This window comes from Mandrillus leucophaeus, unplaced genomic scaffold (genome assembly GCF_000951045.1).
Source record: "Mandrillus leucophaeus isolate KB7577 unplaced genomic scaffold, Mleu.le_1.0 Scaffold436, whole genome shotgun sequence".
NCBI classification, from domain to species: domain Eukaryota; kingdom Metazoa; phylum Chordata; class Mammalia; order Primates; family Cercopithecidae; genus Mandrillus; species Mandrillus leucophaeus.
In genome coordinates this window covers 2,185,418-2,212,925 of record NW_012104654.1, presented here as the reverse complement: position 1 = coordinate 2,212,925, position 27,508 = coordinate 2,185,418, and the positions used below count along the sequence as shown (strand labels likewise).

At 41.9% G+C, this 27,508-nt stretch overlaps 2 protein-coding genes and 1 long non-coding RNA gene across 3 annotated transcripts in view; 2 read left to right on the top strand and 1 right to left on the bottom strand.

The window, feature by feature from the left end:
- The window catches only part of LOC105549394 (chromosome unknown open reading frame, human C2orf80), a 23,399-nt gene extending 9,925 nt beyond the window's left edge, over nt 1–13,474 (top strand). Inside the window, exons 7-9 of the mRNA XM_011993909.1 lie at nt 6,870–6,957; nt 7,914–8,032; nt 13,011–13,474. Of these exons, the coding sequence (XP_011849299.1) occupies nt 6,870–6,957; nt 7,914–8,032; nt 13,011–13,019 (216 nt within the window). The 3' untranslated portion in view covers nt 13,020–13,474. The remainder of the gene's footprint in view (nt 1–6,869; nt 6,958–7,913; nt 8,033–13,010) is intronic.
- Nucleotides 13,475–15,258: 1,784 nt separating this feature from the next.
- CRYGA (crystallin, gamma A) lies at nt 15,259–18,088 on the top strand. The gene is made up of 3 exons (XM_011993908.1): nt 15,259–15,281; nt 15,383–15,625; nt 17,752–18,088. The coding sequence occupies exons 1-3, from the start codon at nt 15,273–15,275 to the stop codon at nt 18,022–18,024; spliced, it is 525 nt and encodes a 174-aa protein (XP_011849298.1). The 5' UTR covers nt 15,259–15,272; the 3' UTR covers nt 18,025–18,088.
- A 3,353-nt stretch (nt 18,089–21,441) lies between these two features.
- The window catches only part of LOC105549392, a 36,744-nt gene continuing 30,677 nt past the window's right edge, over nt 21,442–27,508 (bottom strand). The window contains exon 3 of the long non-coding RNA XR_001007536.1: nt 21,442–21,657. This is a non-coding gene — a long non-coding RNA (uncharacterized LOC105549392). The remainder of the gene's footprint in view (nt 21,658–27,508) is intronic.

The window sequence follows — 27,508 nt, the reverse complement described above, 5'->3', positions numbered from 1 at the left end:
GGGTTCACGCCATTCTCCTGCCTCAGCCTCCTGAGTAGCTGGGACTACAGGCGCCCATCACCATGCCCGGTTAATTTTTTGTATTTTTAGTAGAGACGGGCTTTCACCGCATTAGCCAGGATGGTCTCCATCTCCTGACCTCATGATCCATCCGCCTCAACCGCCCGAAGTATTGGGATTACAGGCGTGAGCCACCGCCTACTATGATCCCTCTCGTTTCAACTCACTTCATTCATTCACTCATTCATTCATTCATTCATTCATTCATTCATTCATCTGTTCATTCAGTATAATTGTAGGTGCAGGGGACACAGTGGTGAGCAAGTCAGACAAGGTAACTTTTTAAGAACTTTTTTTGTAGGCAGGGCGCAATTGTTCACGCCTGTAATCGCAGCACTTTGGGAGGCCAAGGTGAGTGGATCACATGAGGTCAGGAGTTCGAGACCAGCCTGGCCAACATGGTGAAACCCCAACTCTACTAAAAATACAAAAAATTTGCCGGGTGTGATGGTGGTCGCCTGTAATCCCAACTACCGGGGAGGCTGAGGCAGGAGAATCTCTTGAACCCAGAAGACAGAGGTTGTGGTGAGCTGAGATCACGCCACTCCACTCCTGCCTAGGCAACAAGAGCGGAAACTCTGTCTCAAAAATAATAATAATAAAAAAAAATTTTAGGGATGGGGGTCTCCCTATGTTCCACAGGCTGGTCTTGAACTCCTGGGCTCAAGCAATCCTCCCACCTTGGCCTCCCCTAGTGCTGGGATTACAGGCATGCACCACCACACCCAGCCAAGATTACTTATCCTATAGATCTTATATCCTATATTGGAGCTTACCTTGTCTGAGATATAAGCCACCTCAGGCCTGACCCTCCTCAGAGATCAAGATGTTCTTGGTTTTCAAAGAAAGCCCAGCTCTCTGTGTTCCTTGGATAGCCAAGAAAATCATACTGCTTCATTCCTGCTTGCCTTTTTCTGCAGCTTTCTCCCTTCTAGGCTGCCCTTTCTCCTTTTCCCCTACCCCTCAGCACATATACATGCAAGCGTGAGCCCCAAACCCTTCTGTTTCAGTCACTGTTTTCTTCCTGTCATCTTCTGGTACCTGGGAAAGGTCTAGAAAGGTATCAGCACATCTGACTGGTTGGTCCCAACTCACATGACCGAAAGATTAATATGGAAAATCACATCCTCGGGAGGATGGCACTGTGGACCCCTCCAGGCTTGGCTGGGTTATCATTCAAGAAGGTTTGCAAACATGGGTGTCTGAGTAGCTCAGATAAATCAGGTTCATTTAAAGTTGCCAGAAGGCCAGGCGTGGTAGCTCACACCTGTAATCCCAGCACTTTGGGAGGCAGAGGTGGGTCGATCACCTGAGGTCAGGAGTTCGAGACCAGCCTGGCCAACATGGTGAAACTCTACCTCTACTAAAAACACAAAAAATCAGCGGGACGTGGTGGTGCATGTCTGTAATCCCAGCTACTTGGGAGGCTGAGGCAGGAGAATCGCTTGATCCTGGGAGGCAGAGGTTGCAGGGAGCCCAGATTGTGCCACTGCATTCTAGTCCGAGCAACAGAGCAAAACTCCGTCTCATCAATAAATAAATAAATAAATAAAGGTGCTAGAAGGGGAAGACAGACCATGTAGAGGTGGACCAACCAATCTTTACCTATCCATCTGATCACTCATTTATTCATTAAAGAGCCTTTGTTCAGCACCTTCTCTGTTCAGTGACACATAGTCCCCATTCTCACCATCAGTGACAATAACCAGCTCAGAACAGAGAGAGATAATATTGTCACAGGGGCTGACTTTTCTTTAAAGCCTTGTATTTGTTTTTTGTCTTAGTTTTTGTTTGTTTGTTTGCTGTTTTTTTCTTGAGACAGAGTTTCCCTATTGTTGCCCAGGCTGGAGTGCAATGGCGCAATCTTGGCTCACTGCAACCTACGCCTCCCGGGTTCAAGTGATTCTCTGCCTCAGCCTCCTGAGTAGCTGGGATTACAGGCATGCGTTACCATGCCTGGCTAATTTTGTATTTTTAGTAGAGATGGGGTTTCGCCATGTTGGTCAGGCTGTTCTCAAACTCCTGATCTCAGGAGATCCACCCGCCTCAACCTCCCAAAGTGCTAGGATTACAGGCGTGAGCTACTGCACCTGGCTGCTTGTATTTGTTTATTGCTATGTGATGTGAATAATGGCTCGATTTTATATACACGCACACACACACAAACATACTATATATACATACATGTGTGTATATATATAATTGAGCCATTGATTACTATACTACGATATATGTATACATATCTGTATATATGTATACATATGTGTATATGTATAATATACAGATATGTATACATATGTATATATACTATATGTATATGTAGTATATATATAGATATGTTATCCGAGAGGCAGATTGTGTAATGTTAAGCACTAGGATTCCAAAGCCTGGCCTCCTGGGTTTGAATCCCAGCTCCACAGTTACAAGCAGAATAATTCTGGGCAAATGTTCTAACCTCTCTAATTCTCAATTTCATTTGTAAAAACAGAGACACAAAGATGGGGTTGTTGTGGGAATGAAGTAAGTTAGAATCAGTGAAGCCCTTAGTGTTTGGCACATGGTAACCTCCAAATAATAGCTTTAATTAAAGTTCTGGTACTCAGGGAATGGAGGTCTGGGGCTGTCCTGTGCACTGTGGGATGTTTCACAGCATCCTTGGCCTCTACCCATTAGATGCAAGTAGCTTCTCGCCAGTTGTGACAATTAAAAATGTCAGCCCGGTGCCATGGCTCACGCCTGTAATCCCAACACTTTGGGAGGCCGAGGCGGGTGTATCACTTGAGGTCAGGAGTTCAAGACCAGTCTGGCCAACATGGTGAAACCCCGTCTCTACTAAAAATACAAAAATGAGCCGGGTGTGGTAGTGGGTGCCTGTAATCCCAGCTACTCAGGAGGCTGAGGCAGGAGAATTGCTTGAACCCAAGAGGCAGAGATTGCAGTGAGTGGAGATAGTGCCACTGCACTCCAGCTTGGGCAACAGAGGGAGACTCCATCTCAAAAAAAAAGAAAAGTCTCTAGACTTTGCCAAATGTCCCCAGGGAGGCAAAATCACATGAGATTGAGAACTACTGCTCTAAATATTCAAAAATTAAATAGCTAATCAAGTATCCACGTGTATTATTAACACAATGTGAACTTTGCCTCTTTTGGACAACCAGTTATCACAGAGGGTGTAATTTGAGTTACCAATACGAGAGCCTAAGAGTCTGAGGATCTGCCCCGTGAGCCTCACAGGCTCCCCACTTCCAGAACGCCAGTTCAGGCCTTACTCTTGGAGCTACGCATCAGCTGCACTCAGGGACTTTTGCCACATCTTGAATTAGGAATTAGCAGAATCTCTCAGTAGGAATGTAGCATTTCTAAGACTGAATTGTAAGGCTATTTTAAGAATCTTTTGGAATTTAACACAATTTCAAAAAATGGTTTTAACTAGAAAGAGGAGTTTAATAAAAAAAAAAAAAGATATTGCCAGAGATTCTTCTTTGTTACATACATCTGAATGATTCCTTCCAATAAAATGTCTCCTAAGCAACAGCTAAAATCCTTCCCAACCAAAAGCTTAAAACTCTGTTGAATACTAATCAGATTATGTAGAATTTCCTGCAACTGGAATTGGCCACATGACACAATATGGGTACTGCGCTAGGCTTGATGACCTTCTCCGGGAGTATGTGCTGCCACCTGATGGTAGAAAGGCGTCATAGGCGCGGGATTGCTCACCAACTCTTAGCCTCAGGTTCTACCTCCTGAGAGGGAGCGGGTTTTTGGTGATAGGGAGCTTTCTTCTGCTGAGGATTCTGGACTCCTAGAAAAAATTCAACTAAAGGCGTTATGCAAGTGAGGGTTATTGACAACTAGCCCCGGATAAATATAAAATGTCTTACTCTTTTTTTTTGAGACAGAGTCTCACTCTGTCACCCAGGCTGGAGTGCAGTGGTGCCATCTTGGCTCACTGCAACCTCCGTCCCCCGGGTTCAAGTGATTCTCCTGCCTCAGCCTCCTGAGTAGCTGGAATTACAGGTGCGCGCCACTGTGCACTGCTAATTTTTTTAAATTTTTAGTAGAGAGGTTTTGCCATGTTGTCAGGGCTGGTCTTGAACTCCTTACCTCAAGTGATCCACCCCCCCCCTTGGCCTCCCAAAGAACTGGGATTACAGGCTGAGCCACCGCACCCAACCGTGTTTTATTCGATTTTAACCTGAAGAAAAGAGAACATAAATCTTCCTTCAACAAATCAAACAAAAATAAAAATATTCTTCAGCTCCATTTGATGGAGAAAGAAAGAGACAGAGAGAGTGGAAATGAGCACATCAGAGAGAGGAAAGAGACAAAGGCAGGTGGTCAGACAGCACTAGAACCTCTGCTTTCCTTCTTTCTTCATGAAGCCGGACCCCAGCGTCTGACTGGCTATCATTTGAGTCCATCTGACTGGCTATCATTCGAGTCCATCCTAACTGACATCCAAGTCCAGAGCATGTCACAGGCAAACAGACTGATGTCCAGTCCCAGCTTTGTCACTTGCTAGCTGTGTGTCTTCAGATAAGTTATTTCTCTCCGAGTCCCAGTTTCCCCATATGTAAATAGGCATGTCTAAACAGGCATGATTACACTTCCCCAAACACACCTGATCACTCTGAGGACTCATCAAGATCGCACGTATCGAGCACACGATGGTGGCACCAGGGGACCTTCCATTTTAGTGCTGTTATTTCCAAGTTCAGCCCCACTCGGATGGCCAGCCTCCTTCCTCCTGACAGCAGCCTGGTCCCTTCGTGATAGGCCTGGCTTCCACCCTCTCACACTTACTCCAGTAATTTGCCAAGCATCTTCTCTTTTTGGAGGATGCTGACTCAGACTGAATTGTGCAGAAATTTTAAAATGTTTTCATGATAAGGGGAGGGACCTATGTTTGAAATAAAAGTTCAATATTGACAGATCTTAATCATGAGGAATTGGCCGGATGCAGTACCTGTAATCCCAGCCCTTTAAGAGGCTGAGGCAGGAGAATCACTTGAGCCCAGGAGTTCGAGACCAACCTAGGCAATGTGGCAAAAACCTGTCTCTATCAAAAAATACAAAAGTTTGCTAGGTGTGGTGTTGTGTGTCTACAGTCCCTGCTTCTTGGGAGGTTGAGATGGGAGGATCATTTGAGCCTGGGAGGTGGAGGCTACCGGGAGCCAAGATCTCGCCACTGCACTCTAGCCTGGGTGACAGGGTGAGACCCTGTCTCAAAAATAATAATAATAGTAAACGAGGGATTAAAAACACACTTTCAATATTAATTGTGTCCAAATGAACACTTAACAATATATATTTACAGGACAAAGACCAAGCAAACCAACAAATCCAAGTGTGTAAAATAGAACAGTATCAACAGCTTTAAAGCTCTCTGTATACCCTCTCCTGTCTCATACCCTTCCTTTCGCCCTAGGTTACCACTATTTTGAATTATGTGTTGATTACTATATTTTACCTCTTTATAGTTTTACCACATATGCATCTCTAATCTATATATTGTTTAAGTTTGCACAACTTTTTGAGTTTTTATAAATAGAATATTAGCAAATGTGTCATTTAATGGTTTTCTTTTTTTATTCAACATTATGTTTGCGAAACTTATTACTACTGCTGCACACAGCTAACATAGCTATAGTGTCTTTTCACTACATATAGTATTCCACTCTAGGAATATACCACAATGTTGTCATCTATTTTTCCATTTCAGGCACTTGAGTTTTGTTTTTTTTTTTTGAGATGAAGTTTTACTCTTGTTGCCCAGGCTAGAGTGCAGCGACGCCGTCTCGGCTCACTGCAACCTCTGCCTCCTGGGTTCAAGCAATTCTCCTGCCTCATCTTCCCGAGTAGCTAGAATTACAGGCATCCGCCACCACACTCACTTAATTTTTTTGTATTTTTAGTGGAGACGGGGTTTTGCCATGTTGGCCAGGCTGGTCTTGAACTCCTGACCTCAGATGATTCACCCGCCTCAGCCTCCCAAAGAGCTGGGATTACAGGCATGACCTACCACGCCTGGCCGAGTTATTTCTTGCAAAAGCAAAAAGCTTGCAAAAGCAAAAAGCGTTGCACAGCAAAAGAGTTTCTGTGTGGTATATGCCTAGGAATGAAATTGCTAAGCCGTGGGTATAAGCATCTTCAACTCTCTACATAAAGCTAAATTGCTTTCCGAAATGGTTGTGCCAATTCTATTTCTACCAGCAATGCAGGTTATCTACATTGGCTTTTTCAGTTTTGTCAGTCTGTTAAGTGTATTATGGTATTTCACTGTGGTTTAAATTTGCATTCCCCTGATTACCAATGGACAACTATTCACAGGTTTCTTCTTCTGTAAAGTGCCTGTTAAAGACTTTTGGCCAGATGAGTGAACCAACATTTCTGCATTAGGTGGGCAGGGGGAGCTCTGCCAGCAAGGGAGACTGGGAATGGGAGGACATCAGGAGACATTTCTCAGAAGCGGTGACATTTGAGTTACATGGTAAAAGAGAGGTAGGTGCCTCTGGGCAGAAAAGGAGGAAATGGCTATAAAGGGAACTATGTGAAGAGTATCTGTGTGTGACAGGGCATTCTAGGCAATGGGAACCAAGTACAGGAACAAAAGGCCACGTGTGCAAGTTCATGTTCATATGCTTCACACGCCCCATCAATGGACTGTGAGTACTGTCCAATGGACAGTACTCAAGAATTGGACTCAAGGATGCAGAGTTGATTAAACAGGCCAAATGCTGTAACTAGCAGGTGTTCGTGCCACAAAGGATGGACAGATTTTAAAAGTAGGACTGTTTTCCTTTCAGGTTCCCCGAGTTTCATCTCTCCGTCTCTCCTTGCACCCCTTTGCCATGTTAACAGCACCCAAAGCAGCAGAATATGCCCGCAAACAGAGTAAGCCTGGTTACTTTCATCTGCTTAGAGGAATGTAAGTAAAACTAGGAGATTAGGAAATAGCCTCACCAGGTAAGGTCAAAATTGTCATGGGAATTCGATTTCTGTGTCTGGTTGAATTTGAAAGAACCAGGGGCTCTTAGGGCTTAATTTCCCTCCATTACTGAAATCAAGGAAGTCTTATTTCTCAGATGCTTTGGTAATGGGAGCAAAGCACTCCAGAAGCAAAGGATCTAAAACTGTGGGCGGGCTGGACAGGGTAGCTCACACTGGTAATCCCAGTGTTTGGGAGGCCGGGCTGGAAGGATCTCTTGTGTGCCCAGAAGTTTGAGACCAGCTTGGGAAACTTAGTGAAACTTCATCCCTACAAAAATAAACCGGGCACAGTGGCTCATGCCTGTGATCCCGTAATCCCAGCACTTTGGGAAGCCGAGGTGGGCGGATCACCTGAGGGTAGGAGTTTGAGACCAGCCTGGCCAACAGGTGAAACCCCATCTCTACTAAAAATACAAAAATTAGCTGGGCGTGGTGGCGGGCGCCTGTAATCCCAGCTACTCTGGAGGCTGAGGCAAGATAATCTCTTGAACCTGGGAGGCAGAGGTTGCAGTGAGCTGAGATTGCGCCATTGCACTCCAGCCTGGGCAACAAGAATGAAACTCCATCTCAAAAATAAATAAATAAATAAATAAATAAATAAATAAATAAAATAGCTGGCCATGGTGGCACGCTCCTCTAGTCCCACCTACTCAGGAGGCTGAGGTGGGAGGGTTGTTAGAGCCCAGGAGGTGGAGGCTGCAATGAGTCGTGATGGAACCACTGCACTCCAGCCCGGGCGGCACAGCGAGACCTTATCTCAAAAATAATTAATTAATGAAATTAAATTAAATGAAACCGTGGACGTACACATTTTTTTAAAAAGTTTTATATATAGATATGGTTACTACATCTGTCTGTAGGTGTCAAGTCAAGAAAGGGAACAACAAATAAAAATGCCACCAGCAGCTCTACAAAGGAAGCAAATGCCACGGAATGGAAATCATCACAAAGGTTTTCAGACACACAGCCAAAGAACAAAGTAGGTGTGAAATTGTAAATTGGACCAAACTGATACCAGCTATTTTGGGAGTACTTTCCTGATAGCGTGGTTAAAAGTTTAGCCTTTGGAGTCAGATGCTCTGGGTCTGCGCCATTGCACTCCAGCCTGGGCAACAAGAGCGAAACTCCATCTCAAAAGTAAATACATAAATAAATAAATAAATAAATAAATAAAATAGCTGGCCGTGGTGGCACGCTCCTCTAGTCCCACCTACTCAAGAGGCTGAGGTGGTGCCTCTAGAGCCCACTGCTTACCAGCTGTGTGACAGCAGGCAAGCTAAACTCTCTGTGCCTTAGTTTCCTCCTCTGCAAAACAGGAAGAATAATGATACCTACCTCTTAAGGTTGTTGGGGTGATTAACCGAGATTATTCATGGTAAAAGTTTAGAACAGTGCTTAGCACGGAGTAAACCCCAAATAAATACTAGCCATTATTATCTTTTCAGCATTTGAAAAATACTATCCACAAGTTAATTGGCTGTTACTCTGTTGATGCAAATAATACGTTGAGGAGAAAGTTTGTATTAATATCTGTATCCAAAATGTTCCTATTCTTGATTCCTCTCTCAGTAATAATCATTTTCTTTTTTCCTGCTTAATGTCTCCCCTGCTCCTGCCCATCTGATTCCCGATTTTTATGTGGCAGAATTCAGAGAATGGTCAGAGACGGACAGGGCTGGAAAGAAAGGAGACAGGGAGGAGGGCTCTTTGTTCTTCCAGCTCTAGGCTCTCAGCTGTAACGTGCAACGTGAAAAGAAAATTTAAGAAGTCAGAGGGACTTCTCTGATTAAAAGAATAAAAGCTGAGAGGGGAGAGAATCAGAAAAGTGGTACAGGGTGGGTGTCTGGGATATTTTAGAGTTTTGTTGAATGGGAAATGTTAGATATGCTGGAAGGCTGTAAGGTAGAAAGGGGGAAGGGAACTTTGAGAACTGATAGCTGACTTATGATTGGGTTTGCATCAGGAAACAAGTGACAATTGAAATTTATTTTTATTTAGTTTGGCTGTTGTGCCATCCATTTTTAAACTGAATCTCTGAGTAGACTGGACTACATGAGGCTTAGGATTTATTCAGATTTCAGAGGCAAACTATCTTCTCTGTCCCTTATATCTGATTAATTATAAATGTAACCTTATCATAGCAACTGCTTTAGCAACTGACTGAATTCTTTGGTCATATCAGGGTTTTAATAAATGTTATTCTGATAACAGAACAACTGCACTATTTGGAAATTGTCACCATATTCAATTTTCTTTCAGACGTATTTGCTATAATAAGATTTGAAGGTATTAGATTTTTTTTCTTTTCTTTTTCTTTTTTTTTCCTTTTTTTTTTTTTTTTTCTTTTTGAGACAGTCTCGCTGTGTCACCCAGGTTGGAGTGCAATGGCACAGTCTCAGCTCACTGCAACCTCCACTTCCCGAGTTCAAGTGATTCTCTTGCCTCAGCCTCCCGAGTAGCTGGGATTACAGGCATGCCCCACCACATATGGCTAATTTTTGTATGTTCAGTAGAGGCAGGGTTTCACCACGTTGTCCAGGCTGGTCTCAAACTCCTGCCTCAGCCCCCAAAAGTGTTGGGATTACAGGCGTTAGCCACTGTGCCCGGCCGAAGGTAGACTTTCTAGAACCATAGCTTTGTTTCTGAAGAATTTTTTGAAGAATTTGAAAAATGAGGTCATTTTTTATACGTGTTTGGAAGCAGCAAGTTTTAGAGGGCAAAACAAAGGAACAATGAAAAAAACAGTAACAACTCCAGAAATCACACACACACACACACACACACACACACACACACAATCTAGACTTCAAACTTAATCATACACACAAAAAGATCTCTGAAATAGGGGTTTACAGAAAACCCCCAAAGCCTCATCAATGGACCCTATGTAAGGAAAACCAACCTCTAAACATTACTCATTGGTATCTTATTTTTAAATATAATTTTGTTCCATGTATGTTTTCTTCCACAACCACTGAAGATTGTTGGACTCTTGATGGAAGCATATCTTTTATTTCCTTAGTATTTCTCACACATATATGAAGTACTTTGCAGGCAGCAGAGATTCAGTAACTATTTTTATTTAGTGAATTGGCAGTAGGTAGTAAGTGAATAGTCCTTAGGTGACGGTTCTCAAATCTCTGTACCCTGTCTATAGTATCAAAGGCTCAGTTCTGGGGACCAGACCTTTCTATAGGCTGACTGATGCTTGCGAGCCCAGGAGTGTCAAAAGAAAAAACGCCCATGTTTTAGTAGGGCCCCAGGCCCTGAGATGAATCCCTTCCAGAAAGGCCCTTTCTTAACAATCAAACGACAGAAAACCCTTTGTGTTTTTTCTTTCACACTTTATTATTTGTGCATTTTAGGCATTTTTTCAAACTCTTGGGTAATGTATCTTTTACACTAGTTTTAAAAATTTTAATAGTGATACATGCTTATAAGTAAAATTTTCAAGCCATACAGAAAATATAAAATGAAAAGCAAAGGAACTCCCTCTTCTTCACACCCCTTTCCCACTTTTCAGAAATAATCACTGTTAATATTTCTTGTGACATTTAAATATTTGCTACACATATACATATAAATATACATATATGTATGTCTCACTGGTTTGTTAGAATTCTTTCTATATTAAAGGAATAAATATTTTATTAAATGGATGAAAAATATGCTTTCACAGCTTGGTATTTGAAGAATATTTTCATTTTAAATATTTGAGCTTAATATTTTTCCTTTTTGGCTTGTAGATATTATATGTCTTTTAGCTAAAGAACAATTTTTTTAACCTCAAGATAAAACAATGCCTCATTCAGAATTTTTTATTTATTTCCAGCCACTGAATTTCTTCATAGAGTAAGATAAAATAGGAAATTATTCTAAAAAAAAATCTTGGCCAGGTACAATGGCTCATGCCTGTAATTCCAGCACTTTGGGAGGCCAAGGCAGGCAGATTACTTGAGGTCAGGAGTTCAAGACCAGCCTGAACAACATGGCAAACCCCATCCCTACTTAAAAATACAAAAATTAGCTGAGTGTGGTGATGCACACCTATAATCCCAGCTACTAGGGAGGCTGAGGCATGAGAATTGCTTGAACCCCGGTGGCAGAGGTTGTAATAAGCTGAGATTGCACCAGTGCACTCCAGCCTGGGCAACAGAGCGAGACTCTTGTCTCAAAACAAACAAACAAACAAACAAACAAACAAAACCCTCAGTGTTCTGGGAAACAGTTTTGTTTTTTTTTGAGATGGAGTCTTGCTCTGTTGCCCAGGCTGGAGTGCAGTGATGTGATCTCGGCTCACTGCAACCTCTGCTTCCCAGGTTTAAGCAATTCTCCTGTCTCAGTCTCCCGAGTAGCTGGGATTATAGGTGTGCAAACACCATGCCTGGCTAATCTTTGTATTTTTAGTAAAGACAGGGTTTCACCATGTTGGTCAGGCTGGTCTCAAACTCCTGACCTCGTGGATCCACCCACCTCGGCCTCCCAAAGTACTGCAATTACAGGCGTGAGCCACCGCGCCCAGCTAGGAAACAGTTTTAAAGATTTTTTTTTTAATTGCATTCTCCTGGGAAAGCGTCAGTAGTGGGCACATTACTAGGAAATAAATTTGGAATGAACAGGACCATACTAAAGAGCTAGAATACAGCATACTTCTTGAATCCAGGCTACCCACTTAATAACTTGAGTGAGCTACCTAATCTCTCTGTGCTTTAGTTTTTCATCTCTTTAAAAAGTCATGATAGTACCTACCTCATAGGGTTGCTACAAGCACTAAATAAGTTATATGTGTAAAGGCTTAGAAAAGTGTCAGGACAGGCCGGGCATGGTGGCCCACGCCTGTAATCCCAGCACTTTGGGCAGCCGAGGCGGGCGGATCACGAGGTCAGGAGATCAAGACCATCCTGGCTAACACGGTGAAACCCTGTCTCTACTAAAAAATAGAAAAAATTAGCAGGACATGGTGGCACCTGTAGTACCAGCTACTTGGGAGGCTGAGGCAGGAGAATGGCATGAACCCAGGAGGCGGAGCTTGCAGTGAGCCAAGATCATGCCACTGCACTCCAGCCTGGGTGACAGAGCAAGACTCCGTCTCTCAAAAAATAAAAAGAAAAGAAAAGTGTCAGGACAGTGGCAAGCAATAATATAATCACTCTCTTTATCACCACTCATGAAAAATTCATGCTATCGTGGAAGGAAACGAGACATAGAGAGAGGACAATTTAAATTTAAATCAAAGCAATACATCAGAAATTCAAAATAGTATCCTACAAGCATAACATGTAACTGCTAAAAGGCCAAAAACTGATTTGCTTTGGGTAGTACTGGTTAAGAGAAGTATAACTTTTTAATGTGAAAATAATTTCAAACTTAGAGAAAATTTGCAAGAATAATATACAAAGAACCCACATATTCCTTTTATGCAGAGTCACAAATTGTTAATGTTTTGTTCTATTAGCTTTATTATATTCTGTCTTTGTCTCTCTGTATATAGATAAAGATATATATATTTTTTTCTGAGCCATTAGAAGTTATATATACTCTACCACTTTACCCTATGTCCCTAGGTGTGTATTTCTTAAGAACAAAGTCATTCTCTTAAATAACCGCAGAATAGTTACCAACTTCAGAATATCTATTATTGGTACTTTTATTTAATCTACTCTCTATACACCAATTTTGTCAATTGACCCAATAATGTTCTTTTTAAGCATTTTTTTCCTTCTGTATAAGATCCAGTATGGGATCACATATTGCATTTAGTTGGGAAATATAACTCAATTTCCAAATATATCAGAATAATTCCATGAAAATTCTTTTGTAATTACATTAATCTAATCTATCTTTGTCAGTAAGTTAGTATCTGATATTTGACCTTAACTTCCTATAGACTTAAAGCTAATGTTTGTGTCCATGTTAAATTGATGTGCTTGATACCAAAATCATCTTTTATTCTGCAGGTCACTTAGAAAATTGGAATTGTACCATGGAACTTCATAATAGATTCTCTGGGAGCAGATGAGAAGCATCATCTTAAAACCACAGCTTTTGCCAGTACATTTTTCTTTACAACTAGTTTTTGATATAACTGCATTGAAGTGTTATTTTTGATGTTGAGCTTTCTTCTTTTAGAAGCATATTACATGGCTACATTTTGTTAAAAAAAAAAAGTATGATCTTATGCTACTTCATTGTGACTGGCAGACTGCTGGAGAATTCAGAGAGTATATAGTATTTCTGTATTAGAGCAAGCTGGCTTTGTAGCATATTTTACAAATGTGTGGCATTAAATATTGCACAGAGATGGAGTAGGAGGCAAATTTTCAAAGAGTTAATCCAAAATAAAATTAATCTGTCATTGATTGCCTTTACTGTGTTCTCATATGAAAAAATTTTTAAAACTCATTTCAATAAAGCATTAAAAGAAAAATGAATACAGGCTTTCTCTCAGTAGACTATAAAGACTACTAGGAGAGAAGATGTTCTGGTCTTTTAGTACCTTTCCAAAATGCTGATTAGGCACATGGCTTAGCCTGTCAATGTATGTAATAACAACTTGATCACATGAATGTCAGTATGCATGATACATTTCTTAAGGTTCTGGTGTGCCATCTGTCTACAGAACAGTTTTCATCAGCATGTGCAAAAACACAGATGGGGGCTGTAGACTTTTTCTGAAAATGGTGGTGTATTCTCATGCAGGGCTGGGAGACCAATGCAACGTTTTCCACACTGGGTTTGATTATGGTTGTAAGTAAGATTTACCAGTAGGCCTGCAGCTAATTAGAAGGGACGCAAAGGAGGGAATCAGCAACCTGTGGTCCCTGCATGCACTGCTAGGTGTCTAGCTTCATAGGACGTCACCCAGTTTTCTTTTGCCTAGCTCTGCTAGTTATTTTTTTCTCAGTAGCTATTGCTGTCTCTCCTTTTACCACCTGCGCATTTGCCTTACATGCTGCCTGAGGATTTTCACAAATGACATTGTGAATGTGTTGCTAGCTGTGGTCAAATACTCTTTTAGAATACCTCCGTGGGTCTAAAGCACAAAGGTGTTTGATTTCATCTTCCTACATACATGTGGAATGACAAAAGACAGTCTGGGGTTTGGAGTCTTCCTCCACCCTTGCACATCTGAGGAGTGCTTCTAAATCAATACATTGGCAGCAATGGAGAAGGCTCTCAGGCAGTCACTTGGGTTCAATGAAACAGTGATACTATTGAAAGGAAAAACACAGGCAATCATCATGCTAATTTTAAAAAACAAAAGCAATGCTAGAAGGAGGGTGGCAGGGGGAGGGGAGTGGAAGGATCCTGCGTATTCTTCTGCTCTTTGAGCCTCTCACAGACTCTCAGGTTATCTTTTTATTTTCAGCTCAAGAAGTGTTTAATCTCCAAGCAAAATATACCTGCTTCCAGTATTTACTGCTTTTCACCAGCACCTCAAAGTCATACATTTAAAGATTGACTTTATTATTTTTTCATCTCATGAAATTGTTATCTTTATAATAGAATTTTTTTCCTGTTTGGCTGAAGATGGCAGATGTAATAGAAAATTAAGAAAGCAGCAGCAAAAAACAAAATAAAAAAATAAAGCTAAGATCTATAATCTTGCCATTTATTGATTACCATGATTGATATGTTAGTATAGTACACACTTCTAATCTTATGTTTTCCCTACCTAAATATACGCAAAATATTTTTATCAAGACTGTATCATACTGATGAAGTCATTTAAGAAATATAATTGTCTTTCAATTAGAGGATTTTCTGTTTGGGATTTTGTTGTTGCCTCTTCACAATTCATGTCCTTCTGGACCACATATGCTTCCCATAAGTGACCTCAGATGGAACCACCAACCCCCATCTCAGCAGTTTCCATAGGCAAACATTGCAGAATGCTGGGCATGTAATGTATTTCTAGTGAGCTGCATAGGATGAGAAGTGCGCCCTTTGTCTCCAAGGTCATAATGGCTCTGCTGACTTTAATACCTTTCACTGGAGCTAGTGAGGACAACTCGAAAATGCCAGAAAGAGAGAGAGACAGTCCCCTGCCCCATGATCTCAGATGAAAAAAAAAGAGAGAGAATACAGAAATCCCCCTATGCACCACCCCCAGGTCCCTTTTGTGTTGTTTTTGCCAACACAGCAGCTTTCCTGCTATATATACCAGTTGCCCCTTTGTCCCCATCATACTACATGCTAATCACCCTCTGTCAACAACCATGGGGAAGGTGAGCCTGTGGAGATGCTGTGCCATGTCTATTGGGGGTCTGGGGTGTGTGGGGATGTTCCTTCCAGCTGACTGTCTACTGTCACCTTATTTCTACCTCAGATCACCTTCTTCGAGGACCGAGACTTTCAGGGTCGCTGCTACAACTGCATCAGTGACTGCCCCAACCTGCGGGTCTATTTCAGCCGCTGCAACTCCATCCGAGTAGACAGCGGCTGCTGGATGCTCTATGAGCGCCCCAATTACCAGGGCCACCAGTACTTCCTGCGCCGAGGCAAGTACCCCGACTATCAGCACTGGATGGGCCTCAGCGACTCGGTCCAATCCTGCCGTATAATTCCTCATGTGAGTCTTGCTTCAACCTGACTGATGTGAAAGCATCAATGATCCATGGCCATCAATTCCTGCTTATAAAAGTCAGTTTGCTCCAACTCAGCATGAGTGTTCACAACAAGGCCTGACCCTCAAGCCTTAAAAACACAGAACAAAACAAAACAAAACAATAATCTCTATTTCTCCTACTTAAGCACATCAATAATTTTTTTAGGGCATGGGAAATCACAACATAGCCTTTAAATTAAACTTGGTAGCATCTAGATGATCCCTAATTTCTACATAAAAGTCACCTTATTCAGTAACAAAAAAAAAAAAAAGAAAGAAAGAAAATGAAAGGTCTATCTAGTTTATCTAGATAATTTTTTTTTTGAGACAGAGTTTCACTTTTGCCCTTGTTGCCTAGGCTGGAGTACAATGGCATAATCTCAGCTCACCACAACCTCTGCTTCCCAGGTTCAAGCAATTCTCCTGCCTCAGTCTCCCTTGTAACTGGGATTACAGGCATGCGCCACCATGCCTGGCTAATTTTGTATTTTTAGTAGAGACGGGGTTTCTCCATGTTGGTCAGGCTGGTCTCAAACTCCTGACCTCAGGTGATCCGCCCACCTCGGCCTCCCAAAGTGCTAGGATTACAGGCATAAGCAACTGCACCCGGCCATGATAATTATTTTTTAATGATAAAAAGTTAACAGACTATGGGATAACATATAGGTATAATGTATTCTGACTGCATTGGAAATTTTTTTCACTACATTCTGGGACTTACTAGAACCTAAGAAAATACGTTTCAACTTGTGTGGATTTATAATTTCCAGGAGTCATTATCAACTAGTTTCTTACAAATACCAGAGACACACAATTGATTAGGATTTCATAGAACACGGTCCTCACCAAAATGCTGGTTAATCTTTTTTAATCACATGCAGCATGTGTTTACACTTTCTGATGGCACCAAGTTATGTGGTGTGACAAGGAGATTCGAGAATTGAAATCGTGGCCAGACTTAGTGGCTCATGCCTGTAATCCTAGCACTTTGGGAGGCCAAGCTGGGCAGATCACTTGAGGTCAGGAGTTCAAGACCAGCCTGGCCAACATGGTGAAACCCTGTCTCTACCAAAATACAAAACATTAGCCAGGCATGGTGGTGCGTGCCTGTAGTCCTAGCTAAGCAGGTGGCTAAGACAGAAGAATTGCTTGAACCCAGGAGTCCGAGGTTGCAGTGAGCGGAGATCATGCCACTGCACTCCAGCCTGGGTGACAGAGTGAGACTTCATCTCAAAAAAAAACAACAAAAAAAACCAAATTTAGGCTAAAAAAATATGCAGATGCACAAAGAGGTATAAATAAAATAGGCATTTTTGGGGGACAAGAAACTCAAATGGCACAAATGACCTGGCAAAATGTCACTTGAAAAGACATGTGGACTCAGTGTAAATATAAATCACTGTAAATTATAAGTGCAAAAAGTGACTCAAAAACAAGCTTGATAAGACTCAATTATATGGAGTAAAAATGGATATGAGAGTTGAAATCCTCACTACAGACTCACTGACTACAATTGTATTGATGGTTGCTTACAAAGAATACACTTTTATTCCCTGTATTTTAATGTTTGTTTCTTCCACAACATCTCCAGTTCACTGATCAGGTCAGATTTATTTTAATATTTTTCCTAATTTGTTAGAATAACAACATTAAAAGTGGGTTCAGGGGAGAAACACTTTATCAACTGGTTTAAAAACCACGTTTCAACCAGGTGCAGTGGCTCCCAACATTTTGGGAGGCCAAGGTGAGAGGATCACTTGAGCCCAGGGATTCAAGACCACCCTGGGCAACATAGTGAGACTCCGTCTCTACAAAAAAAAATTTAAAAATAAATTAGCTGGGTGTCATGGTGCACACCTGTGATCCCAGCTACTTGAGAGGCTGAGGTGGGAGGATCGCTTAAGCCCAGAGGTGAAAGTTGCAGTGAGCAGTGATTCTGCCACTGTACTCCAGCCTGGGCAACACAGCAAGACCTTTATCTCAAAAATAAAAGTCACACTTCATGAAGATACAGACCGATTGTGTCACTTTCGTTGACACCCAAGGATGCACGCTGTTTATTTTTCTTCTTTTGTTTATTGCCATGACAGACCAGGTCTCACAAGTTAAGGCTGTACGAGAGAGATGACTACCGAGGCCTTATGTCTGAGCTCACTGATGACTGCGCCTGTGTCCCAGAACTCTTCCGTCTCCATGAGATCTATTCCCTCCACGTACTAGAGGGCTGCTGGGTCCTCTATGAAATGCCCAACTACCGGGGGCGGCAGTATCTGCTGAGGCCTGGGGACTACAGGAGGTACCACGACTGGGGGGGTGCAGATGCCAAAGTCGGCTCTTTGAGACGGGTCATCGATTTGTACTAAGCTGTGCCTGCCTTGTTATGATCCACATAGAAACAAAATAAATATACAAATTGTGTTCCCCGCACTAAGTGGCTCTTGCTTATCTTTATTTATTTTATAATTTGTTTTGTTACGGAGTCTCGCTCTGTCACCAGGCCGGAGTGCAATGGCGCTATCTCGGTTCACCGCAACCTCCACCTCCAAGGTTCAATCGATTTTCCTGCCTCAGCCTCCCGAGTATCTGGGATTACAGGCACCTGCCACCACGCCCAGCTAAGTTTGTAGTTTTAGTAGAGACGGAGTTTCACCATGTTGGTCAGGCAGGTCTCAAACTCCCGACCTCAGGTGATTCGCCCGCCTCGGCCTCCCAAAGTGCTGGGATTACAGGCGTGAGTCCGTAATACAGGACCGCGCCCAGTCCTTGTCTTTAAATAATAACTGAATTCTAATAGATAGCCACCCCTGGCAACTTACTTGACCCTGAAAGATGTTTTGAATGTCCACTCACTTCCTAGTCAGGCAACGGTGTTAACAGAATATCCATCCCTGTCATGTAGAGAGAAGCGACAATTTCTACCTTTCATGACCTACAACCTGAAGGAAAGAAGAACCATGAGCATAACAAAAAATACTTTAGAACTCACAGAAAGGAAAAAATACAGGACCCATTGTGGCTTGTGACTGGAATGCCAAACACAAGGGATTGCTGGAAGGATTAGGGAAGATGAAGTCTCAGGGGAGGTTTTAGTCAAGAGAAAATGCGGGCTGGGCGCGGTGGCTTGAGTCTGTAATCCCAGCACTTTGAGAGGCCGAGGCGGGCGGCTCATTTTTGCTCAAGATTTCAAGACCAGCCTGGCTATTATGGTGAAACTCCGTCTCTGTAAAAAAAATACAAAAAAATTAGCCTGGTGTGATGGTGCATGTGAATGCCTGTAGTCCCAGCTACTCGGGAGGCTGAGGCAGGAGAATTGCTTGAACCTGGGAGGCGGAGCCTGCTGTGAGCTGGGATCGTCGCCACTGCACTCCAGCCTGGGTGATAGAGCGAGACTTCATCTAAAAAAAAAAAATACAGAGAGAGTGAGAGAGAGAGAAAATTCATGAAGAGTTTTTTGTTTTGTTTTGTTTTTTTGAGACAGGGTCTCACTCTGTAGCCCAGGCTGGAATTCAGTGGCACGATTTCGGCTCAGTGCAACCTCCGCCTCCAGGGCTCCAGCGATTCTTCCGCCTCAGCCTCCCGAGTAGCTGGGATTACGGGTGTGCGCCACCACATCCTGCTAAGTTTTGTATTTTTAGTAGAGACGGGGTTTCACCATATTGGCCAGGCTGGTCTCAAACTCCTGATCTCAGGTGATCCACCACCTCGGCCTCCCAAAGTGTTGGGATTACAGGCATGAGCCATCGCACCAGGCTGAAGAGAGGAGTTCTGAAGAGAACTTCCTTCCACGTCGAGAAAAGCAAGCCTGCTTCACTAGGTAATGTGGTAGGAAAAGTGTTAAACAGCCTACCTCTGCTACTTACTGGTAGAGTAACCAACCCAGCCCAGTTTTCCAGGGACTCTCCCAATTTTAGCACTTAAAGTCTTCCATCCCAGAAAGCCCCTCAGTGTCAGGTGAACCCAAATGGTTGGTTACCCCACTTCCTAGCTTATCTCTTTGAGCAAGTCACTTCTTACCATCTCTGTGCCTAAATTACCTTACTGAAAACTGTAAGTGATAATAAATTCCTGCTTCACTAAATCTCAGGATAATTACAATGAAATGATGGGAAAAGATTGTGAGCAAATTTTGTTATCTTTAAATTATTATGCAAATGTAAGAATTTAATGTATCCACAGTGTCTTCCCAAATTCAGTATCACAATGTGGTCATCTTCGTGTTGGACTCTAATAAGAATTTTTATCAAGACTAAATTATTGAAGACTCTGGCTGGGTGCAGTGGCTCACGCCTATAATCCCTGCATTTTGGGAGGCCTTGAGAAAGAACAAAAAGCAGGAACATTCACACTTCCCACTTTAAAAATTTACCACAAAACAATGGTAATCAAGATAGTGAGGTACTAGCATAAGGATAGACATATAGACAGATGGACTAGAATTGTGAGTTTAGAAGTAAACCTGTATGTCTATGTTCAACTGATTTTTTTTTAATTTTACATACCCCTGGGTGGAGACTTATCAACTGATCTTTGACAAACGTACTAAGACCATTCAATGGGGAATAAATAATCTTTTAAATAAACAGTGCTGGGATTACTGCATATCCACATGCAAAATGAAACTGGACCCCTATCTCACACCATACATAAAAATTAACTCAGGGACAGATGCAGTGGCTGATGCCTGTAATCCTAACGCTTTGGGAGGCTGAGTCTGGTGGATTACTTGAGCCCAGGAATTTGAGACCAGCCTGGGGAACATGGCAAAACCCTGTCTCTAACAAAAAATACAAAAAATTAGTCGAGTGTGGTGGCACACACCTGTAGTCCCAGCTACCCAGGAGGCTAAGGTGGGAGGACCACTTGAGCCCAGGAAGTAGAGGTTGCAGTGAGCTGTGGTCATGCCACTATGCTCCAGCCTGAATGACAGAGTGAGACCCTCAAAAAACAAAAAACAAAAGGAAAAGAAATCAGCCTTCCACCAATTAATCAATTGGCCAATCCACTAGAATATATTGGAATTCCTGTTAAAGTCCAAGATGCACAGAATTGATAGGGATTGAACAGGTTATTTGGGTGCAGACCTTGTGGAAATAAAAAAAAAAAAAGCATGACAAAGGACCTACTATGACAAGTGTATAATTTAGAGAAGATATAAGATACGCACACCTGAAGAGATAACATCTAAACAAACCATCAGTGTACAAGAGATAATTAGCTTAGCCCTTGAAGCAGACAGACTTGAGTTCTATTCCCAGTTCTTTCACTCACTAGCTATTTGTACCTTTCGGATTCGTTTTTCCCCAGTGACCACGACGCCCAGACTGGACTGAGTGCTTCAGAGAACTTCCCTCTGGCTTCCTCTAGCTGAACTCTTCCCAGTGGGGCAGGAATCTGTGGGGTCATGGGATGTCCCCACACCTCTCCTTCTAGACCACACTCTTTATACCTGGATCTTCAAAATTCCCTCCACTTAGATGCAAGCTCACTTCCGAGACTTAAGAGGGAGTCTTCACTAGGCCTATCCTCCCTGGCACACTGGTAGCCACAGGCCGCTGTTTGAGGAGGGGGCATATGGATAGAACTTGGACATGTGAGAGAGTGGGAAGAAAGGAGGGTACTTCATGGAGTAGGTAGGGGCTCTATTTATGCTCTAGGCATAATATCGCTCAAATATTAGGGGTAGTCCTGGTGTTAATTGGGCTGAGTTCACTACATGATGCAGCTTGTATAAGATTCCTAGTACGATGTCTGGAACATACTAGACACTCATGATACAGTAGGCTATTATTAAGTGTTATTATTTTTATCATTGTGAGCCAAATGAGTTCTCCAAAGTTTGCTGCAGGTTCAGTCCTACCCACTTAAGCAAAGGCAGATGTGGCATAGTTCAGCAGGGTCGTGTCAATGATGCAATGATGTACTGATGAACTCAGGAGGCTTCATATGGAAGACATATAGCTGGTTACCAGAGAGCCAGGAAAAGAAGTCTGCAAAAGCTATAGGAAAAATCAGATTATAAACTACAGTATTTGTGTGGGGAGGGGAGAAAGGTAATGAACTTTTCCACTGAGGCCTCTAAAAGACCTCAGTTAACTTTAATGGCTTCTGAATGGAATGACTGTTTTTGGAAAAAGTCAAAGTTTTGTTAGATCCATTCAAATATTTTGATATACAAGCTTATATTAACCATTCTAGAGGGCCTTAAAGAGGTGAATTTTTCTGATTTAAATAAGGCCTGTCTTTTTTAAGTAAGTTTTTAAGATTTAAAACTGATTTAAATAAGGCCTGTCTTTTTAAAGAAAGTTTTGTACTTATTTTCAAAGGAAAAAAGCTTGTGTATAACTTTAGAGTTAAACTCAGTGTTCAAATCCTTGTGATAAAAGGCTCCAGCATTGTCTTCCTTCCCCATTCTAATAGCACAAAGAGATATTATCAGTCAATAAAGCATGTTCTGCTGCGTTCAAGACCCAATGTCTCATTCCATGGACCAATTCATCTTCTAAAATACAAGGAAGTGGCTGGGAATCTCTTTCATTATTTCCCTTCACAAAAATGCTGCTTATCACCTTTTCTTTTTCATTTTCACACTCTCGGTCAGCCCACCTCTCCTGTCCCTCTACATTAGCCATGCAAGGTAAGTTCTGAGGCCTTACTCTGACAGCCCTGGTTGTGTGCTTACCCATCCTAGCTGCCTCTACCTCCCAGGGATGTCGCCACATGGTCTGTCTACACCAGCTGGCCAGGCTTCTGTGTCATTTTTATTTACCTTCAGGCTTTCCAGGTCACCAGGGACTGGACAGAACTGAAAGGAGAGTATCAGAAGCAGTGGATAGAGGAGTGAGCAGGAGAAAGTCCACATTTGTGGCTTCTGTGTTTTTGAACTTGACATGGGGTGACCTCATATGGGAGAGTAATTGTTTTCCAGAATAGAATAGGAATCACCAGGGCTTTATTTATCTGTCCAATTAATTAATAAGTAATTATCAGGAATAGAGAAGTGTGGCATGATCCTTATCCTTGAAACCCTTTTGAAGAGAATAAACCTGGAAAAGGAGAAACTGCATGAGGAAGACAATATTTAAAAGAAGTTGAGCAGTGATTAGGTGATGCTGATGTTCAGAGAAAGGAGAGATGAGTAAGGGCTGGATCTGAGAAGCGATTTCCTAGGAAAAGGACCCTAGACGGCCTTGAAGATTGGACGGGATTTGGCAAGCTTTAGGGGAAGGGAAGGTGTTCTTTCTAGGCTTAGGGAACAACTCCCATCCGCAGGCCCAAATTTTCATGGACACCCTGAATCTAGAAGGCAAAACAAGAAAAAAAGTCTCCCTGGTTCGCCCTTCTTGGCTGCCAAAATTTTAAATCAGATATACCCACAGTTTTCAGGGTGAATTTTGTCTACTCTCACTGCTTCTGTACTTAACCACAAAAGTTCAATAAAACAGTGAGGATGAGGACTTTTCCAATGCTTCAAAGACCTCCAAAGCGCTATTATAGAAAGGATACACAGCTTTAACACAATGAAGAATAAAACTTAAAATATGCACAAGCGCGCGCGCGCGCACACACACACACTCTCTCTCTCTCTCTCTTTCCCAAGTCTCTGTTACAGCTGATGAACAGCCCTGGCTTTTGTATCCTCAGTCCTTTGGCCACAGTGAGATGACTTTAGAACAGGGTCTTGTCATGAACTCATGGTAACGTGTTCTGGGGAGGATTTCCCCACTCTTGGCATATTCTATTGCAAATGACCACTTGTGAGTGCAACAGTGACCACTCTGATCTGCAGTCCTGCTTCAGCTGCGGCAACCTGGTGTATACAGGTGGACAGCAAGGGCTGGACGCTCTGCTGGGGCAGATACATCAACCACCAGCACAGGTGGACTTCAACAACTCCATCTGCTCAGACTGCACAGTCCCCACATAGGTTACTCTTCCTCATAGTCATCATTGACTATGATATCAAAATTACCAAACAAAAGATCTTTGCTAAATTAAACAAAAGTGTTCCAATATATGAAATTATCCATCCGGGAGTTGTGGCTCACGCCTGTAATCTCGACACTTTGGGAGGCCAAGGAGGGCAAGACCCAGGAGTTCGAGATCAGCCTAAGCAAATGGTGAAACGCCATCTCAACAAAAATAAAAATTAGCTGGGTGTGGTGATGCATGTCTGTATTCCCAGCTACTCGGGAGACTAGATGGAAGGACCATTTGAGCTCAGGAGGTCGAGGCTCAGCTTTGGTTGTGCCACTGCACTCCAGCATGGACAACAGAGTGAGACCCTGTCTCAAAAGAAAAAAAAAATGAAATTATCCATTGATCACATTTAGTCTCTATACCATAAACCAAAGTGTAGGCAGTATGGCAGAGCCCAGAAACAGGCCAGGCACAGTGGTTCACGCCTATAATCCTAGCACTTTGGGAGGCTGAGGCAGTAAAGTCAGTTGAGGCCAGGAGTTTGATCCCTGTCCAACATAGAGAGACCCTGTCTCTACTTTAAAAAAAAAAAAAAACGTATAGAAACACGTATTTTTTAAAATTTTTTTAAAATTTCAACTTTTACTTTAGATACAGAGGGTATATGTACAGCTTTGTTACATAGGTATGTTACACCCAGGTAGTGAGCATAGTACCCAATAGGTAGTTTTTCAGTCCACACACCCCTTCCTCCCTACCCCCTCTAGTAGTCCACAGTGTCTATTGTTCCCATGTTTAATGTGTTTTCAAGGTTTAGCTCCCACTTATAAGAGAGAACATGTGGGATATGGTTTTCTGTTCCCTTGAGATTATGGCCTCCAGTCCCATCCATTGTTGCTGCAATGGAAAGAATTTTTTGTTTTTATGGCTGTGTAGTATTCCATAGTGTATATGTACCACATATTTTTATCCAATACACCATTTATGGGCACGTAGGTTGATTCCATGTCTTTGCTATCATGAACAGCATGGTGATGAACATACGAGTGTGTGTGTGTCTTTTTGGTATGATGGTCTATTTTCCTTTGGGAATATACACAGTAATGGGATTGCTGAGTTGAATGGTAGCTCTGTTTTAGGTTCTTTGAGAAGTTTCCAATCTGGTTTCCACAGTGGCTGAACTAATTTACAACCCACCAACAGTGTATAACTGTTCCCTTTTCTCCATAGCCTACCAGCATCTGTTGTTTCTTGGCTTTTTGATAATAGCCATTCTGACTAGTGTGAGATGGTATCTCATTGTGGTTTTCATTTGCATTTTTCTGATTAGTAATGATGAGCATTTGTTCATATATTTGTTGGTCACTTGTATGTCTTCTTTTGAGAAATGTCTGCTCACGTCCTTTGCCCATTTTTTAATGACCTTATTTGTTTTTTTCTGCTTGTTGAACTGTTTAAGTTCCTTATAGATTGTGGATATTAGACCTTTGTTAGATGCATAATTTGCAAATAATTTCTCCCATTCTGTAGGTTGTCTGTTTACTTTGTTGATATTTGCTTTTGTTGTGCAGAAGCTCTTCAGTTTAATTAAGTCCCACGTGTCAATTTTTGTTTTTGTTGCAGTTGCTTTTGGGGACTTAGCCAAAATTCTTTGCCAAAGCCAATGTTGAAAAAGGTATTTCCTAGATTTTCTTCCAGAATTTCGTATTTTGGGGTCTTACATTTAAATCTTTAATCCTTCTTGAGTTACTTTTTTTATATGGTAAAAGGTAAGGGTCCAGTTTCAATCTTCTGCGTATGTCTAGCCAGTTATCCCAGAACTATTTATTGAATAGGGAATGCTTTTCCCATTGCTTGTTTTTGTCAGTCTTGTTGGAGATCAGATGGTTGTAGGTGTGCAGTTTTATTTCTGAGTTTTCTATTCTGTTCCACTGGTCTATGCATCTGTTTTTGTACCTGTATCATGATATTTTGGTTACTGTAGCCTAAAAGTATATATAGTTTGAAGTTGAGTAGTGTGATGCCTCTGGCTTTGTTCTTTTTGCTTAGGATTGCTTTGGCTATTTGGTTTTTTTTTTTTTTTTTTTGGTTCCATATGAATTTTAGAATACTTTTTTTCTAATAACGTGAAGAATGACATTGGTAGTTTGGTAGGAATTTCTTTGGGCGGTATGGCCATTTGAACAATATTGATTCTTCTAATCCATGATCATAGAATATTTTTCCATTTATTTGTGTCATCTCTGATTTCTTTCAGTAGTGTTTTGTAGTTTCCCTTATTATAAAGATATTTTACCTCCTTGGTTAGCTGTATTCATAGGTATTTCATTTTCTTTGTGGCTATTGTAAATGGGGTTGTGTTCTTGATTTTACTCTCAGCCTGGATGTTATTGGTGTGCAGAAGTGCTACTGATTTTTGTATATTGATTTTCTATTCTGAAACCCTACTGAAATCATTCATCAATTCTAGTCGCCTTTAGAGGAGTCTTTAGGGTTTTTTAAGTATAGAATTATATCATCAGTGAAGAGAAATAGTATGACTTCTTTCCCTATTTGGATGCTGATACGGTTTTGCTGTGTCCCCACTCAAATCTCACCTTGGGTTGTAATAATCCCCATATGTCAAGGGTGGGGCCAGGTAGAGGCCACTTTTTGCCATACTGCTCTCATGATAGTGAATAAGTCTCATGAGATCTGATGGTCTCATAAATGGGAGTTCCCCTGCACAAGCTCTCTCTTGCCTACCGCTCTGTAAGATGTGACTTTGCTCATTTGCCTTCAGCCATCATTGAGGGGCCTCCCCAGCCATGTGGAACTGTGAGTCAATTAACCCTCTTTCCTTTATAAATTACCCAGGCTCAGGTATGTCTTTATTAACAGCATGAGAACAGACTAATACAGACGCCTTTTCTTTCTTTCTCTTGCCTAATTGCTTTGGTTAGGACTTCCAGTACTATACTGAATAGGAGTGGGGAGAGAGGGCATCCTTGTCTTATTCCAGCTCTCAAGGGGAATAGTTCCAGCTTTTGCCCATTCAGTATGATATTGGCTATGGATCTGTCATAGATAGCTCTTATTATTTTGACATATGTTCCTTTGATGCCTAGTCTGTTGAGAGTTTTTATTATGAAGGGATGTTGGATTTTATCAAAAGCTTTTTCTGCCTTTATTGAGATGTGATTTTTGTTTTTAATTCTAGAAATACTATTAATTGATGTAGCAAGGCTATTAATATTATCATCTTTAGCATTTATTAAAATACTGACAAAGACTCTGATATGGTTTGGCTCTGTGTCACCACCTGAGACTCATCTCAAATTGTAATCCCTGTGTGTCAGGGGAAGAGCCTGGTGGGAGGTGATGGAATCATGGGGGTGAACTTCCCCCTTGCTGTTCTTGTGATAGTGAGTTAGATCTGGTTGTTTGAAAGGGTGTGGCACTTTCCCCTTCACTCTCTCTCTTGCTCCACCATGGTAAGATGTGCTTGCTTCCCTTTTGCCTTCCGTCACGGTTGTTTAAGTTTCCTGAAGCCTACTGGCCTTGCTTCCTGTACTGTCTGTGGAAGTGTGAGTCAATTAAACCTCTTTCCTTCATAAATTACCCAGTCTCAGGTAGTTCTTTATAGCAGTGTGAGAACAGACTAATATAGTCTCCCCTTTTACCAATATTATGGTCAGTCTTCTCGGAGTCCTTTGTTTGACTAGGTCCAACCTTGGGCTTCCCTTTTTGTCCTTATAGAATCCAGTTTGGTCGAGAATCTTCCTTAATTATTTTAGTGAATATTTCCCACCCTTGGTATCTGAACACCTTGGTCGTCCTTCAGCAATAACTCTACCAAGTCAATTTAGCTAGAAACTCCTTACCCTTGGTGTTTCCTCTTAGTAATTTTCCATCCACTGCCCGTGACCCCACTCCTAGGTTGTAAATACC

Excerpts from the sequence above, each read along its gene's own strand:
- CRYGA (XM_011993908.1), top strand. Across the intron at positions 15,626-17,751 it reads CCTGCCGTATAATTCCTCAT|ACCAGGTCTCACAAGTTAAG; the intron begins GTGAGTCTTGCT and ends TTGCCATGACAG.